Source organism: Rhincodon typus, chromosome 28 (genome assembly GCF_021869965.1).
Source record: "Rhincodon typus isolate 14 chromosome 28, sRhiTyp1.1, whole genome shotgun sequence".
NCBI classification, from domain to species: Eukaryota; Metazoa; Chordata; class Chondrichthyes; order Orectolobiformes; family Rhincodontidae; genus Rhincodon; species Rhincodon typus.
This window is the reverse complement of record NC_063359.1, coordinates 40,569,793-40,586,846: the sequence shown is the minus strand read 5'-3', so window position 1 is coordinate 40,586,846 and position 17,054 is coordinate 40,569,793. Positions and strand designations below refer to the sequence as shown.

The 17,054-nt window shown below is 48.2% G+C and overlaps 1 protein-coding gene across 1 annotated transcript in view; it reads left to right on the top strand.

The window, feature by feature from the left end:
* The window catches only part of LOC109923636 (neurogenic locus notch homolog protein 1-like), a 61,708-nt gene that overhangs the window by 23,401 nt on the left and 21,253 nt on the right, over nt 1–17,054 (top strand). Inside the window, exons 11-17 of the mRNA XM_048613420.1 lie at nt 354–464; nt 7,895–8,087; nt 8,403–8,548; nt 9,151–9,264; nt 12,930–13,049; nt 13,516–13,668; nt 14,203–14,431. Coding sequence (XP_048469377.1) covers nt 354–464; nt 7,895–8,087; nt 8,403–8,548; nt 9,151–9,264; nt 12,930–13,049; nt 13,516–13,668; nt 14,203–14,431 — 1,066 coding nt within the window. The remainder of the gene's footprint in view (nt 1–353; nt 465–7,894; nt 8,088–8,402; nt 8,549–9,150; nt 9,265–12,929; nt 13,050–13,515; nt 13,669–14,202; nt 14,432–17,054) is intronic.

Sequence of the window (17,054 nt, the reverse complement as noted above, 5' to 3'; positions counted from 1 at the left end):
GAGGAGCAGGAAGGCTGATGTTTTGGGCCTAGACCATTCTTCAGAAACCCTTCTAGGCCCGAAACGTCAGCCTTCCTGCTCCTCTGATGCTGCTTGGCCTGCTGTGTTCATCCAGCTCTACACCTTGTTATCTATAATTGAATTATGATTAGATTGTTGCCTGTGGGATCTTGCTGTTCATGGATCAGTTTCCCACTTTAAAGAGAAACACATTGGCTGTAAAAGGGGATTAGTGAGGCACTACAAAAATATAAATCTGTCTCACTTTCTGATAAAAATTTATTTATTTGTCCTGGTGTTGAGTGGTGTGAGATTGTTGTGACTTAATCATTGAAAATATTATTTTGCCTCAGGCATGAACTGTGAAACAAACCTGGATGATTGTGCCAGTAACCCGTGTGAATACGGCAATTGCATCGATCAGATTAACAGTTATGACTGTGTCTGTGAGATCGGATATACAGGTAGGACTCACTGCTAAACTTCATCTCTGTCACATCATTTGATTTCACCCCTGACCCAGCTCCCCTACTGCTGAGACTGTCAATGCATACCTCAGTCCTTCCTTCAACCTACACTTTTAAATTTCACCTCCTCTGCCCCTCCCTATCTCTGTACCCTCCTCCAGCCTCCACACCCCTCTCTATCTCTGTTACCTCCTTCAACCCCTACACCCATTCCTATCTCTTCACCATCCTCCAGTCCCCTACACCCCTCCATATCTCTGTACCATCCTCCAGCTGCTACACCCCTCCCTATCTCTGTCACCTCCTCCAGCTCCTATACCCTTCCCTATCTCTGTAACCCCTTCCAGCCCCCTCAAATCTGTGCGAGATCCCTAAAGCTCACTGGTAAAACTCTGGCCATTCACATCGTAACTATCACTGTCCTCAACTTATTCCTGTTTCACCAACACTCCTCTTCATTCCCCTCTTCCCAACACCCCCCTCCTTCCCCTTCCCCACCCCCCTTCATTCCCCAGCCCCACCTTAATTCCCCTTTTCACACTCTTCCTAGCCGCACCCTTCCCACTCTCATTACTGGCCCCTCCTCCTCTTTTGTCCCTCTCTACACCTCTGTTCTAATCTTGCCCCCCACCTTCTCTCCCTCTTTCGCCCTCTCTCTCTCCTCTCTCCAGTCTAATCCCTGTCCTGATAACGTCCCCCCCACCCTTGCTTTCACCTTTAGTACCAAGGAGGGGCTGGTGTTAAATTAGATCAGTGTCTTAGATGAGGGCATGTAATAGTGGCTGGACACAAAGATGGTAGACAGAAAGGGAAGTGAGTGATGGGGATGAGGCAATTGAGCAGTGAGAATGAGGAATGTGAGTGTGAAGATGTCTTTACAAGGATGCAGACTAATGTGGATAGTTTCAGTGAATGGGCAAAAATCTGGTAGGTGGAGTACAATGTGAGAAAATGTGAAGTTGTTCTCCTTTGCAGGAAGATAAAAAAGACAGTTTTATATAAACATAAAATGACAACAAAATTTTGAGTTGCAGAGGGATCTGGGTGTTATAGTGCACAAGTCACAAAGAGTTAGTATGCAGCTACAGCAAATCATTAAAAAGCTAATGGGGTGTTATCCTTTATTATCAGAGAAATTGAACACAAAGAAGAATGATCAGAAACAGAGATGGCTGAAGAAACTCAGCAAGTCTGGCAACATCCATGGAGAGTGAAACAGAGTCAATGTTTCAGTTTGATGAAGGGTCACTGGACTTGAATCATTAACTGTTTCTCTCTCCACAGATGCTGCCAGACTTGCTGAGTTTCTCCAGCAATTTCTGTTTTTGTCTCAGATTTTCAGGATCGGCAATTCTTTGTTTTATAGAGATGCACTTGTTATGCTTTGGTTGTACCAGATATTGATGAGACCTCATGGATAGGTTGCAGCAGCAATTGGATGCACTTAGGAGCATGAGAGTGGCGGAAAGCATCATAGACAGTAGCTTTAGAGATGTGGTGACACCCAACGTGCAGGCAGATAGATGGGAGATTGCTAGAAAGGGCCAGTGCAGGAATCCCCCTGTGGTTGTCCCCCTCTCTAACAAGTGTACCATTTTGGATACTGCTGGGGGAGATGACCTATCAGGGTCCAACTGACATAAGGCTCACCAGCCTGTAATTAGCTGGATTATCCCTTCTTAAACAAAGGAACAACATCAGCATTTTAAAGCTTACTGAATTGTGATCACTGCTTCCCTACTGAGACATCGACCACCTGGCCAGGCTCATTCCCCAATACTAGGTCCAGTACAGCACCTTTCCTGGTTCGACTATCTACATACTGTTTCAAGAAGCCATCCTGGATGCTCCTTACAAACTCTGCCTTATCTGCGCCCCAAGCACTAAGTGAGTCCCAGTCAATATATGGGAAGCTAAAATCACCCACAACAACAACTCTGTTACTTTTACATCTTGCCAAAATCTGCCTACATTTCTGTTCTTCTATCTCCTGCTGGCTGTTGGGAGGCCAATTGTAAACCCTAAACACTGTGATTGCACCCTTCCTGTTCCTGAGCTCAACCCATATTGCCTCGTTGTATGAGCCATCCGAGGAATCCTCCGCAGTACAGCTGTGATAATCCCCTTAACAAGTAGTGCAACTCCCCCACCTTTTTTACATTCCCCTCTATCCCACCTTAAACATCTGTATCCTGGAATGATAAACTGGCAATCCTGTCCCTCTCTTAACCAAATTTCTGTAACAACAACATCATAGTTCCAAGTACTAATCCAAGCTCTAAGTTCATCTGCCTTACCTATTACACTTCTCGCTTTGAAACAGATGCATTCAGTCCATCAGACCCGCTTTGATCAGCAACCACACCCTGCCTGCTCTTCCTCTGAGTCTTACTGGTCCTATTCTCTAGTTCCCTTTCAGTCAATTCACCTTTGCATTGGTTCCTCCCCGCCAACCCTGCCAAGCTAGTTTAAATCTTCCTGAGAGGATTCTTCGAGATAGGATTTACTCCCACTTGGAAATAAGTGGGCGCATTAGCAAGAGGCAACATGGTTTTGTGAAGGGGATGTTGTGTCTCATTAACTTGATTGAGGTTTTTGAGGAAGTGACAAAGATGATCGATGAGGGTAGGGCGGTGGATGTTGTCTACATGGATTTCAGTAAGACCTTTGACAAGGTCCCTCATGGCAGACTGATATAAAAGGTAAAGTCACATGGGGTCAGAGGTGAGCTTGCAAGATGGATAAAAAAAACTGGCTCGGTCATAGAAGACAGAGGGTAGCAGTGGAAGGGTGCATTTCTGAATGGAGGACTGTGACTAGTGGCGTTCCTCAGGGATCAGTGTTGGGACCTTTGCTATTTGTAATATATATAAATGATTTGGAGGAAAATGTAACTGGTTTGATTGGTAAGTTTGCGGATGACACAAATGTTGGTGGAATTGCGGATAGCCACGAGGACCGTCAAAGGATACAGCAGGATATAGATCGGTTGGTGGCTTGGGCAGAGAGATGGCAAATGAAGTTTAATCTGGGAAAATGTGAGGTAATGCATTTTGGAAGATCTAATCCAGATGGAAAATATACAGTAAATGGCAGAACTCTTAAGAGTACTGATAGGCAGAGGGATCTGGATGTACAGGTACACAGGTCACTGAAAGTGGCAATGCAGGTGGAGAAGGTACTCAACAAGGCATACAGCATGCTTGCCTTCATCTGCCGGGGCATTGAGTTTAAAAATTGACAGATAATATCGCAGCTTTATAGAACCTTAGTTAGGCCGGAAGGTTCTGAGGAAGGGTCACCGGACCTGAAACATTAACTCACATTTACCAGGATGTTGCCTGGTATGGAGGGCATTAGCAATGAGGCGGGATTGGAGAAATTTGGGTTGTTCTCACTGGAATGACAGAGTTGAGGGGCGACCTGGTAGAGGTCTACAAGATTATGAAGGGCATGGACAGAGTGGACAGTCAGAAGTTTTTTTCCAGGGTGGACGAGTCAGTTACTAGGGGGCATGGGTTTAAGGTGCAAGGAGCAAGGTTTAAAGGTGATGTACGAGGCAAGATTTTTACACAGAGGGTGGTGGGTGTCTGGAACTTGCTGCCGGGGAGGTAGTGGAAGCAGATACGATAGTAACTTTTAAAGGTCCTCTTGACAAATATATGAATAGGGTGGGAATAGAGGGATACAGTCTCTGGAAGGGTAGGGGGTTTTAGTTGCGATGGGCAGCACGTCGGTGCAGGCTTGGAGGGCCAAAAGGCCTGTTCCTGTGCTGTAATGTTCTTTGTTCTTTGTAGACCACACCTTGAATACTTTGTATAGATTTGACCTGCTTATTGGAGGAAGAATGTATATGAATTGGAGGAAGTTAGGAGGAGGTTTACCAGATTGAGAGCTGGAATGAGTGGACTGTTTTGTGGGAAAGGTTGGACAGATTGGGCTTGTTTCCACTGGGGTTTAGAAGAGTGAGGGGGTGACTAAAGTGTATTAGATGCTGAATGATCTTGACACGGTGGATATGGAAAGGATATTTCCTCTTGAGGGTCAGTCCAAAACCGGATGCATTGTTTTAAAATTAAGGTCAACCTTTTAGGCCAGAGAGGAGGGGAATTTTTTTCTGAGGATTGAGAGACTCTACAACACTGCATCACAAGGCAGTAGAGGTGGGATCATTAAATATTTTTAAGGCAAAGGTTGATTGTTAGGCAGGGATATCGAGGGTTACGGTGATGTGGGGGGTTAGTGGCAGTGGGAGATGGGAATGTGGAATTCAAAACGCAAACAGATCAATATGATCTTGAATGGCAGAGCAGAGTTGAGGAGTGAATGGCCTACTTCTGCTCCAGATTCCTAAATAGTAGGTAAATGCTTCAGGCTCTGGCGGCACTGAGTCTTGCCGCCTTCTAATTGTATTTAAACTCTATTTGAAATGACGGGCAAAAGAGGGAAGTGAAAGCAGTGAAGTGTGTGTTGCCAGGGCAGTGATGTGTCTGCCCAAACCCAGTCAACGGCAGCAGGGAAATAGAGGAGCCTGAGTGAAAAGGCCGAGAGTCATCAGTCACAGCAATTCTCAGGGGTATCAGGTTCCTTCTCCTGGTTGATGGCCCCCTCCCTTGCTCTCTCCCTCAATGTGGAGAATTTCTCCCCGACACTGTGTTGCACCTGAACCACAGGCAGATCACGGCCATCTCCAGAAACAGGCACAGGAGCGTCAGACAAACAGGGTTACGTTCCAAATAAAGGGCCCATTATGAAGTGGACGATCCATCTGGCGTCTCTGGTTACGGGGTCACGCTGCTGCTTTCAAAGATCGAGGGCAGGTGAAGCAGAAAACAATCCTGACACCTGAGAACAGCAAGGCCTCCCCACCCTGTTGCTGTTTTTGTTTCTGGGGGCGGGGGTGGGATTCGATACTGAGCAACCCATTTATGAATGCATCGCACAGCAATCTTTTGAAGTTTGATTTGAGTAGTTGAGAGGTTACAGAACTTACTGACTGATGCCGCGTCTCTATAACTGTTAATCTCCCTCAATCTCTAGTTTCCAGGCTCCCTTCTGACTCTCACTGGGGTACAGTTCTCACACACACTGACTCTCACTGGGGTACAGTTCTCACACACACTGACTCTCACTGGGGTGTGGCTCCCACACACACTGACTCTCACTGGGGTGTGGCTCCCACACACACTGACTCTCACTGGGGTGTGGCTCCCACACACACTGACTCTCACTGGGGTACAGTCCCACACACACTGACTCTCACTGGGGTACAGTCCCACACACACACTGACCCTCACTGGGGTACAGTCCCACACACACTGACTCTCACTGGGGTACAGTCCCACACACACTGACTCTCACTGGGGTACAGCTCCCCCACACACTGACTCTCACTGGGGTACAGTCCCACACACACCGACTCTCACTGGGATACAGCTCCCCCACACACTGACTCTCACTGGGGTACGGCTCCCACACACACTGACTCTTACTGGGGTACAGTCCCACACGCACTGACTCTCACTAGGGTATGGCTCCCACACACACTGACTCTCACTGGGGTACAGTCCCACACACACTGACTCTCAACTGGGGTATGGCTCCCGCACACACTGACTCTCACTGGGGTATGGCTCCCACACACACTGACTCTCACTGGGGTACGGTTCCCACACACACTGACACTCACTGGGGTACGGCTCCCGCACACACTGACTCTCACTGGGGTACGGTTCCCACACACACTGACACTCACTGGGGTACAGTCCCACACACGCTGACTCTCACTGGGGTACAGTCCCACACACACTGATTCTCACTGGGGTATGGCTCCCGCACACACTGACTCTCACTGGGGTACAGTCCCACACACACTGACTCTCACTGCGGTACAACTCCAACTCACACTGACTATCCCCCACACACTAACTCTCACTAGGGTATGGCTCCCACACACACTGACTCACACTGGGGTATGGCTCCCACACACACTGACTCTCAACTGGGGTATGTCTCCCCCACACACTGACTCTCACTGGGGTATGGCTCCCACACACACTGACTTTCAACTGGGGTTTGGCTCCCGAACACACTGACTCTCACTGGGGTAAGTCTCCCACAAACACACTCTCACTGGGGTACAGCTCCCCCACACACTGACTCTCACTGGGGTACGTCTCCCACAAACACTGACTCTCACTGGGGTACAATCCCACACACACTGACGCTCACTGTGGTACGGCTCCCACACACACTGACTATCACTGGGGTACAGCTCCCCCACACACTGACTCTCACTAGGGTATGGCTCCCACACATACAGACTCACACTGGGATATGGCTCCCGCACACACTGACTCTCACTGGGGTATGGCTCCTACACACACTGACTCTCACTGGGGTACAGTCCCACACACACTGACTATCACTGGGGTACAGCTCCCGCACACACTGACTCTCACTCGGGTATGGCTCCCACACACACCGACCATTAACTGGGGTATGGCTCCCGCTCACACTGATGCTTACTGGGGAACGTCTCCCACACACACTGACTCACACTGGGGTATGGCTCCCACACACACTGACTCTCAACTGGGGTATGGCTCCCGCACACACTGACTCTCACTGGGGTACGGCTCCCGCACACACTGACTCTCACTGGGGTACGGTTCCCCCACACACTGACACTCACTGGGGTACAGCTCCCACACACACTGACTCTCACTGGGGTACGGCTCCCACACACACTGATTCTCACTGGGGTACAGTCCCACACATGCTGACTCTCACTGGGGTACAGTCCCACACACACTGATTCTCACTGGGGTACAGTCCCACACACACTGATTCTCACTGGGGTACGGCTCCCGCACCCACTGACTCTCACTGAGTACGTCTCCCGCACACACTGACTCTCACTGGGGTACAGTACTGAACATCCTACTACTACCTGAGTGTTTCTTTTTATTGTATTAGTCCCCACGATCAGTCAGTGTTGGGCCACTATCCGACTGCGGATGTATCACATTTAAGGCTGTTCCTGTGTCCTCCAGGAGTTACCCTGTAAGAGACACGAGCCTGGACTGCAGTCTAAATCTGAGGTCCATTGCACACTCACTCCTCCTGCAGTAGCCCGCACATAGCCCCTCTGGAAGTTTAGAGGCCGTGTTGAACCCTTCCTGGTTGCAGCCCGTCATCGTTAGCTGCTGTGTGTCATACTGCTCATATCTTAGATGCAACTAGCAAAGCTGTAACTCTCACTAATGTTCATTGAATTCCCATCATCTTTCACGCTGTTCTTAAAATATTCATGTTTTGCCAAATTGTCATTCTCTATCCTCACAAAACTATGGTGGTGGTCTTTATTACTGTTTTGTTTTATTGCTGGTCTTTATGAATCTGCATGTTGTGTGTCTGTGCTTCAGGTCCTATGTGTAACATTAATATTGACGAGTGTGCTTCAAACCCCTGCCACAATGGGGGGACCTGCAAAGACGGCATCAACAGCTTCACTTGTGTCTGTCCAGAGGGTTATCACGACCTGGTTTGTCTGTCAGAGGTGAATGAGTGTAACAGCAATCCCTGTATCCACGGAGAATGTCGAGACCATCTCAATGGGTGAGTGTCCTTTCATCACTTGATGTCCACAGCAGGGCAAGGGTGGGGGAGGAATCAGCAGAGTGTGGGGAGCAAGACCTGAGATGGAGCTTTACTCTGTATCTAACCCCATGCTTTCCCTGTCCTGACAATGTTTGATGAGGACAGTGTACATGATGCTTTACTCTGTGTCTAACCCATGCTGTGCCTGTTCTGGGAGGGAGGGAGTGTAGAGGGAGATTTACTCTGTATCTAACTCTGTGCTGACCCTGTCCTGGAAGTGTTTGATAGGGACAGTGTTGTCTGTATTGTCTAACCCTGTTCTCTCTCTAACAGGTACAGCTGTGAGTGTAGTCCAGGCTGGACCGGAACAAACTGTGACCTGAATGTTAATGAGTGCGAGTCTCACCCCTGTGTCAATGGGGGCACATGTCGAGACATGAACAACGGCTACCTGTGTGACTGTCAGCCTGGGTTCCGAGGTGAGGACAGTGTTAGCGTTAGGGTTAGGGTGGGGCTGGCCCAGAGATGGTGTCAGGGTTAGCTCCTTCTCTGCTGCATTTTGTTGTATGACTGACAGCAGAGTGGGGCTGAACTGTCAGGTGCTCTCTCTCTCTCTCTCTGCTTCTGTCACATTCTCTCCCCCCACTTATCCTTCTCTCTTTCAGCAGCTCTAATATTTCCTCTTTCCTCATTCTTTGTCTTGGTTACCTCTGTCTGTCTGTGTGTCTCTCTTGTTTCTCCATCATCTTTCTCTTTTGGCTGTCTCACTATTTCTCCTGCATCTGTGTATCCCACTCTTCTCTCTCTCTTTATCACTTTCCCCATGTTTTTCTCCTTCTTCCCCTCTTTTTCTCTCTATCTCACTTCTCTCTCTTTACCTCCTATCTCTCTCCTCCTCAGTCTTCACCCACTCTCTCCCCACTCTGCTTTCTCTCTCTTTCTCTATATCTCTCTTCCACTTCCCATCTCTCTCTCACCTTGCCTGTCTCCCTCCCTCTCTCTCCCCCACAACTCTCTCTCTCTCAGACAGTACTGTAATTTGTCATCTTTCCGTTGATGTGTGGTTTTGTTTCTGTTCTAGGACCCAACTGCCAGACGAACATCAATGAGTGTGCATCAAACCCCTGCTTGAACCAGGGGAGCTGTATTGATGATGTTGCTGGATACAAGTGTAACTGTGTTTTACCATACACAGGTAATGGATTCAGGGCCAGCTCAGCCCCAGGGCTCAGTCAGTCAGCACCCCCATATGCTTTGCTACCATGTAAGCTATAAACACTTGGGAAAATCCTGCTGCAAAGATGTTGTAGAACAAAGACAAACTTGCATTTATAAGGCACCTTTCACAAACTCAGAATGTCCTAAAGCAGGTTACAACAATAGTATTTGTTGAATACTGACACTGTTGTAATGCAGGGCAGGCAGTTCGCACAGAGCAAGATCCCACAAAAGAAATGTCATAAATGACCAGATAATTTATTATTGTAATATCAGTTCAGGAGTAACTGTTAAGTCAGACGCCAGGGTCCACTTACCCATTTTCTTAACTTTTATATCGACTTGAGGGGAAGGACAGGGTCAATTTAACATTTCTTTCAGATAACAGATCTCTGACAGTGTAGCACTCCCTCAGCAATGACGTCCTGACAGTGCAGCGTTCCCTCAGCACTGACCCTCTCACAGTGTGGCACTCCCTCAGTACTGAACCTCCAACAGTGAAGCACTCCCTCAGCATTGACCCTCCGACAGTGCGGCACTCCCTCAGCACTGACCCTCCGACAGTGCGGCACTTCCTCAGCACTGACCCTCCGACAGTGCAGCACTCCCTCAGCACCAACAAGAGAACTGAACCATCACACTCGGTGACATTACCAATTATCTGAATCCTCCACTGTCCACATGCTAGAGATTACCATTGACCAAAAACTGAACTGGACTAGCCATACAAAAAACTGTATCGTCAAGACCAGGCCAGTGGCCAGGAATCCTTCAGTGAGTAGTTCTCCTGCTGACTCTGCGAAGCCCGTTCACCATTTATAAGGCACAAGTCGGAAGTGTGCTTGAATGCAATCTACTTGCCTGATGAGTGCAGCTCCAACTACACTCAAGACGCTTGACTCCATCCAGGACAAAGCAGCCTGCTTGATATTGGCACCACATTCTCAAACATTCACTTCCACCAAAACCGAGGCACACTGCTGCATTGACATGGTACAGGACATTGGTTAGGCCACTTTTGGAATACTGCGTTCAATTCTGGTCTCCCTGCTATAGGAACAGACCAAAAGGTCTGTTTCTGTGCTGTACATCTCTCTGACTCTATGATCCTCTAACAATGCAACACTCCCTCAGTACTGACCCTCCAATGGTGCAGCACTCCCGCAGCATTGACATTCTGACAGTGCAGCACTATCTCAGTACTGACCCTCCAATAGTGTGGTGCTCCCTCAGCCCTGGCGCTCCGAATTTTGTGCTGGAGCCCCTGGAATAGGATCTGATTCAGTGTCCACTGAGCCATGGCTGATACTTTCATGCATTGTCCTTAAGGAATGGAAGCCATTCAGCCCCTTTGCTGGGACTTTGAAAGTGCTTCATGTTTAGTCCTATATTCTTCTTCTTGTCCATCTCTCTATAGGTCCCTCAACACCAAGGACGTAATGGTTCAGGACAGTTAAAGAAATTGGTTAAGAAGGCATGTGGGATACCAGCCTTTACTGGCCAAGGTACACGGTTTCAGAGGAGGGAGGTGAGGCTGGAACTATATAAAACATTGGTTAGGCCACAGCGAGAGTACTGTATGCAGTTCTGGAATCCACATTATGGGAGGAATGTGACCCCACTGGAGAGGATGCAGAGGAGATTTACCAGGATGTTGTCTGGGCTGGAGAGTTTCAATGATGAAGAAAGATTAGACAGACTAGGGTTGTTTTCCTTAGAGCAGAGGAGATTGAGAGGGGACAGACATGTTGAGGTGTATAACATTATGAGGAACATAGGCAGGATAGACAGAAAGGAACATTTCCACTTGATAGTGGGATCAATGACCAGGGGCATAGATTGAAGGTGAAGGGCAGGATGTTTAGAGGAAATGTAAGGATAAACTTTTCACCCAGAGGGTAGCGAGAATCTGGAACTCACTGCCTGCAAGGGTGGGAGAGGCAGAAGCCCTTGTACATTGAAGAAAGATTTAGACATACACTTGTGATGCCAAGATATGCAAGGATATGGGTCAAATGCTGGGAATTGGGATTAGAATAATTTGGGGATTGTGATTGAACAGCACAGACCTAATAGGCCAAAAGGCCTTTCTCTGAATTCCACGTGGACCTCTCCACCTCAATGAGCTGGCAAGCTCCCGGTTAAAGTTACTAATAGAACCAGCTCTCTCCACCGAGTGCTCCTGATCCGGACAACTCTCCAAGTGAAAAACAATTCCCATCTCCCATCGCAATCTCTGAAACCTTTCGTAATGTCTCACGGGAAGACAATTTCTTCAGCGACTTTGATGGAAATCTGTCATTGTTTTGAGACTGCCTGTGAGTTCATGTTCTCTTGCTGCAATGACTGGGGCTCGAACCTTCAGTTTGTGAATGAGAGAGAGCCAAATGCTGAGTGTGAGTGTGAAGGGGAGTCAGATTGCAGGACCTGACCACCACCTCAACCCCTGTACCTTCCCCCACTTCCTCCCCCCCTCAATCACGATCGGCCATGTGGTATCCGGACAGCATTCCGGCTGCTGTTTGGGGACAAGGATTCTTTGCCAAGGCGGAGTGAGAATAAACAGACGACAGATTTCCTGCTGAGGGTTCGGATGACAAGGGGCTACTGATTCCCAGTTTCCTGTTCCCTGGATTCGGAGCCACACAGGGAACAATTGGTGGAACTGGCGTCACCTTTCCTGTCCTGGCAGTGTTTCCATGGTAACCGGACAAGAAAATAATCCGCACTTAGGGAAAGTAGTGAGAAGCAAAATTTATTTTCAAACTGGCTACTCGAGCAAAACAAAATTGCAGACACTTTGACATTTTAAATTCTTTTCAACAGGTAGTTTCTCAAGTGTTCAATCCTTTTGTTGTTCTGGGAACTCTGGTGAAATGGGAGGGGGTAAATCACTGGGATAAATTACACAGAAAACATCCCAAAGTCAGCTCCTTTCATTGGAAAGGGACCCCTGCTGGACTAACTGAGAGTCAGTGTGTGAGGGAACCGTACACCAGTGTCAGTGTGTGTGGGATCTATACCTTATACTGCATTATCTCTCTTCTAACTGGTTGGCACTTATCCTGAGACTGTGCCCCCAGGTTTAGTGCCCCCAGGTTTAGAACCCCCAGGTTTGTGTTGGGGAGGGATGGTGGTGGAAACAGCTTTGCCCTTTCTCCTTTGACCAACTCCTGCAGAATCTTGTACACCTCGATGAGATTGCTGGACTTTCTGTTAAACACCACATGCTAAGCCTTCTGTCACCTTATCAAAACTTGGACAGCTGTACCATTTTCTGAAGAAGGGTCTCGACCCGAAACATCAGCTTTCCTGCTCCACTGATGCTGCTTGGCCTGCTGTGTTCATCCAGCTCTACATTGTGTTATCTCAGCTGTACCATGGTCTCAGATTTCCTGTGCTCATTTTGCTGTAAATGTCCAATATGCGACAGCATGTAGATTTGCAATTGAACACTGTCCAGACCATGTCGATGGGATGGCTTTCTGGGTTTGAGTCCTGTTTGATTTACCCATTCCCTCCCCTACTGTTGTTAACTGGGAGACCCTTGTCCAGCTGTGAGTAGGCACCTGATGCTGGTCAAGATGGTGTTTTCTTGTGTCTTGTGTTTGTTTTGTTAATAATGGTGCCATTTGTTGACAGGAGTGAATTGTGAGGACGTCCTTGCTCCATGCTCCAGTCAGCCATGTCAGAATGGTGGTGTGTGTCACGAGTCTGAGGATTACGAGAATTTCTCCTGTGACTGTCCAGAGGGATGGCAAGGTGAGGAGGGTCAGAGAAACCGGGACCCTTCTCCCAGCTGAGATCATTCCCTCCCCACCCCACTACCGTGTGAGCCCCTCTCCCCGACACCAACACCATCCTCCGACACCATCACTGCCACGCAATACAGCCCTTACTCACAAACGCCCTCTCCCTGACACTGCCACCCCCTATACAATCTCCTGACCTGCTCCAGGTGTGATTTCAAAGCCCACCCCCGGCGTGACACCCAATCTGTGATACCAGCCCCCCAAACACCCCCTTCCCTCCCCCTACCAACACCCAAAATTATTCCCTCCCTCTCTGCTCAATGTGATCCCCACCCATGCATGTGACCCCCCCCCCGCCCTGGGGTTGGGGAGGGTGGGTGTGGATTTTACACACACTGCTTTAGTTACACTCAGCCGTATATAATGCAGCCTCTCGGATTTGCTGTGAGATTAATGCCGGTATTCTCTCTGTCCAGGTCAGACCTGTCAAAAAGATGTGAACGAATGTGTGAAAAGCCCATGCCTCAATGGAGCCACTTGCCAGAACTCGATGGGAGGATTCCAGTGTGTCTGCCGACAGGGTTACACCGGCACCCTCTGTGAGACTGATGTGGACGATTGTCAGCCCAGTATGTGGAGACAGAGAGAAACTATATTGTCAATAGTGTGGCACTCCTACAGCACTGACCCTCTGAAAGTGCCGCACTCCCTCAGTGCCGACCCTCCGACACTGCAGCACTTCCTCAGTACTGACGCTCCAACAGTGCGGTGCTCCCTCAGCACTGACCCTCCGACAGTGCGGTGCTCCCATAGTACTGACCCTCTGACAGTGCAGTGCTCCCGCAGCACTGACCCTCTGACACTGCACCAATCCCTCAGTACTGATCCTCTGACAGTGCAGTACTCCCTCAGCACCGACCCATCAACAGTGTGGGACTCCATTAGTACTGACCCTCCAACGGTTCGCCACTCCCCCAGCATTGACCCCCATTCAGTGTGGCAATCGCTCAGTGCTGACCTAATGTCGCTTTGTGATTTGCTGTCTGATTTCAGTTCCTTTGAAAAGCCTTGGTGGAGGGGATGTTTTTGTACAATGGTGCTATCTGAATGCGTGTATTGGCTCTTGTCTTGATCTAACCTGTTTTTCATTTTGCCTGCAACAGATCCATGCCATAATGGAGGCTCGTGCTCCGATGGTGTCAGTAGCTTCACCTGCGACTGTCTCCCTGGATTCCGTGGCCCCAAATGCGAGGAGGATATTAACGAGTGCGCCAGTGACCCCTGCAGGAACAGTGGTAACTGCACGGACTGTGTCAACAGTTACACATGTACCTGCCCCCTGGGCTTCAATGGTATGCATTGTGAGAACAACACTCCTGACTGCACAGAGAGGTGAGCACTGAATCCTTCAGATCATAAGAAATAGCAATAGGAGTAAGTTATTTGCCCCCTTGAGCCTGCTCCACCATCAATAAAATCATGGCTGATCCAACATTCCTCAGTCCAATTTCATTGACTATGAGATCCTGGATTGGAGTTGTTAACCAGGGCCAATTAGGGAGTCTTGGCTGACAGATATAAATAGTGGATTATGATAATAGTGTCAGGCTTAGCCACTGGTGTTTTGTAACAATAAAACACAGCAATTAAACTGCCTGTACAATTACTTTAAAAACCAAAAGGCAGTCCTGACATTTGGTATATGTTGTTAATTCTGACTGCAGCAGAATGTGTGCTGTGCAGTTCTGTGCCTGTCTCTTCAGTGTCTAAGTTATTGCTCTATTCTACTGTTTCCAACCTTGGGTATCATTAAAACATTTCAATTGTGCAATAAACTTTTTTGTATGAAGTTATATTGTACTGCAACAGCTAAAATCCTTAACATTTTTGATGTAATAGTAGATTTTTTCATAGAATAGATCATAGACTCCCTACAGTGTAGAAACAGGCCCTTCAGCCCAACAAGTCCACACTGACCCTCACAGCATCCCACCCAGACCCATCCCCCAACAACCCACACATCCCTGAACACTATGGGCAATTTAGCATGGCCAATCCACCTAGCCTGCACATCTTTGGACTGTGGGAGGAAACCGAAGCACCCGGAGGAAACCCACGCAGACACGGGGAGAACATGCTAACTCCACACAGACAGTTGCCTGAGGGTGGAATTGAACCCTAGTTCCTGGCGCTGTGAGGCAGCAGTGCTAACCACTGAGCCACCATGCCACCCTTTGAAGGATTAAACTTAAAATAAATCCCTTGAAACCTGAACAAAAATGATCAGGGGATTCAAGAGTCTCCTGATTTCAGGCACTGTCTCTGAGCTGCCTGGTCAGAGTCCATTTGCGGTGCACATATAAATAAAGGGTGACCTGGTGATGGGATATCGGCCCCTGTGCAGTTACTTCAATTATTAATATTTAATCGTGAAACCCAAAATTTAGCCTTTGAAATCTGAAGTTGCAACCAACTAGAAGATTCCGCGCCAGATTAAACTTGATATTCCCGGAGCTAAGCGTAGGGTGAAACGGCAGCAGGAATGCCAATGCCAACTGCATGCTTCCTCTAAGCAAGAGAAACCGTTTACTTCAGGGGATGAAGTTCGGTGCTGGAACCACGGAAATGGCCCTGCTTGGGTACGAGATGAGGTCAACGCAAGGTCAGGTCCAGTGACATACAAAGTTCAGGTAAACGAGGCAGTCCTGAACAAATACGTGGGTCATATGAAAGCTGCTACCCCACAAACAGGGCAGGAGCAAAACATACCTGGCCCCTCAATAGCCAGAAGGCCTGTCAGAAATGGTGGGTTCTCCCTCTCTGTCTAGAACTAAAGAAACCTTACAGTCCAAGACGGATGCAACATCGATACCGTTACTGCCGAAGAAGAGGATGAGACTCTTCTGGGATGTTCTGGATGCAAGAGACAGTCCAGCACACACTGCCCATTACTGAGTCAGAAGAACTGGACCTGCGGCAAAAACATCCCAGGAGAAGCTGCCAGAGAAAAGATCAGGTCTACATCCCCAGACTTAGTCGGGAAGAGATATGGTGATTGGAACCAGGTGGATGTCATTGACTGAGATCCTTGATTGGAGTTGTTAACCTGGGCCGATCAGAGAGTCCTGGCTGACAGATATAAACAGGGGATTCAGAGAAATAAAAACGAGAGATGGAAAGTATCCTCACTTCAGGGACTGACTCCAGGGGGGAGAAAAAATAATAAACAGTGGATTCAGAGAGTCTTCTCACTTCAGGAACCAACTCTGAGCTGGCTGGTCACAGCCAATGTATTGTGCATATGTAAAGGATGACTTGGTGATGGGATACTGGCCTCTGTGCATTATTTCAACCTGTAACCTTTGATCATCTACTGATCAAGAATTTATCTATCTCATCAGTAAATATATTCAAGGACTCTGCCACCACAGTTCTCTGTGGCAAGGAGTTCCAAAGACTCTCAACTCTCCGGGAGGAGAAATTCCTTCTCATCTCAGGTGCCCCTTTATTCTGAGACTGTGTTCTGTGGTCCTAGACTTTTCCAATGAGGGGAAACATCCTCTTGGCATTTATCCTGTCGAGCTCGTTAAGAATCCAATATGTTTCAATGAGATCACCTCTCATTCTCCTAAACTCCAGTCAGTAGAGTCCCAACCTGTTTTGCCATTGGAGGAGGGACTGGGGAGAGGGAAGAGATTGGAAGAGAGACAGGGGTACAGAGAGTGATGGAGTAACTGAATGAGAGAGGGTGGAGGAAATCGCTTTGGACGTAGCTTACTGTGTAGGGCAGTACTGGAGGGAGGGTAGGACATATAACCAATGCCCAGTCAAACAGATTGGTTTAAGGATCATATTCAAGGAGAGAGTGGTTCGGGGGAAATTCCAGAGCTTTGGTTCCAGGCAACTGAAGGTCAAAGTGTGTTCAAAATCCTGAGGGGATTAGATTGAGTGAATCAGGAGAAGCTGTATCGGTGACAGGAGGGTCAGTGCCCAGAGGGACACAGATTGAAGGGAA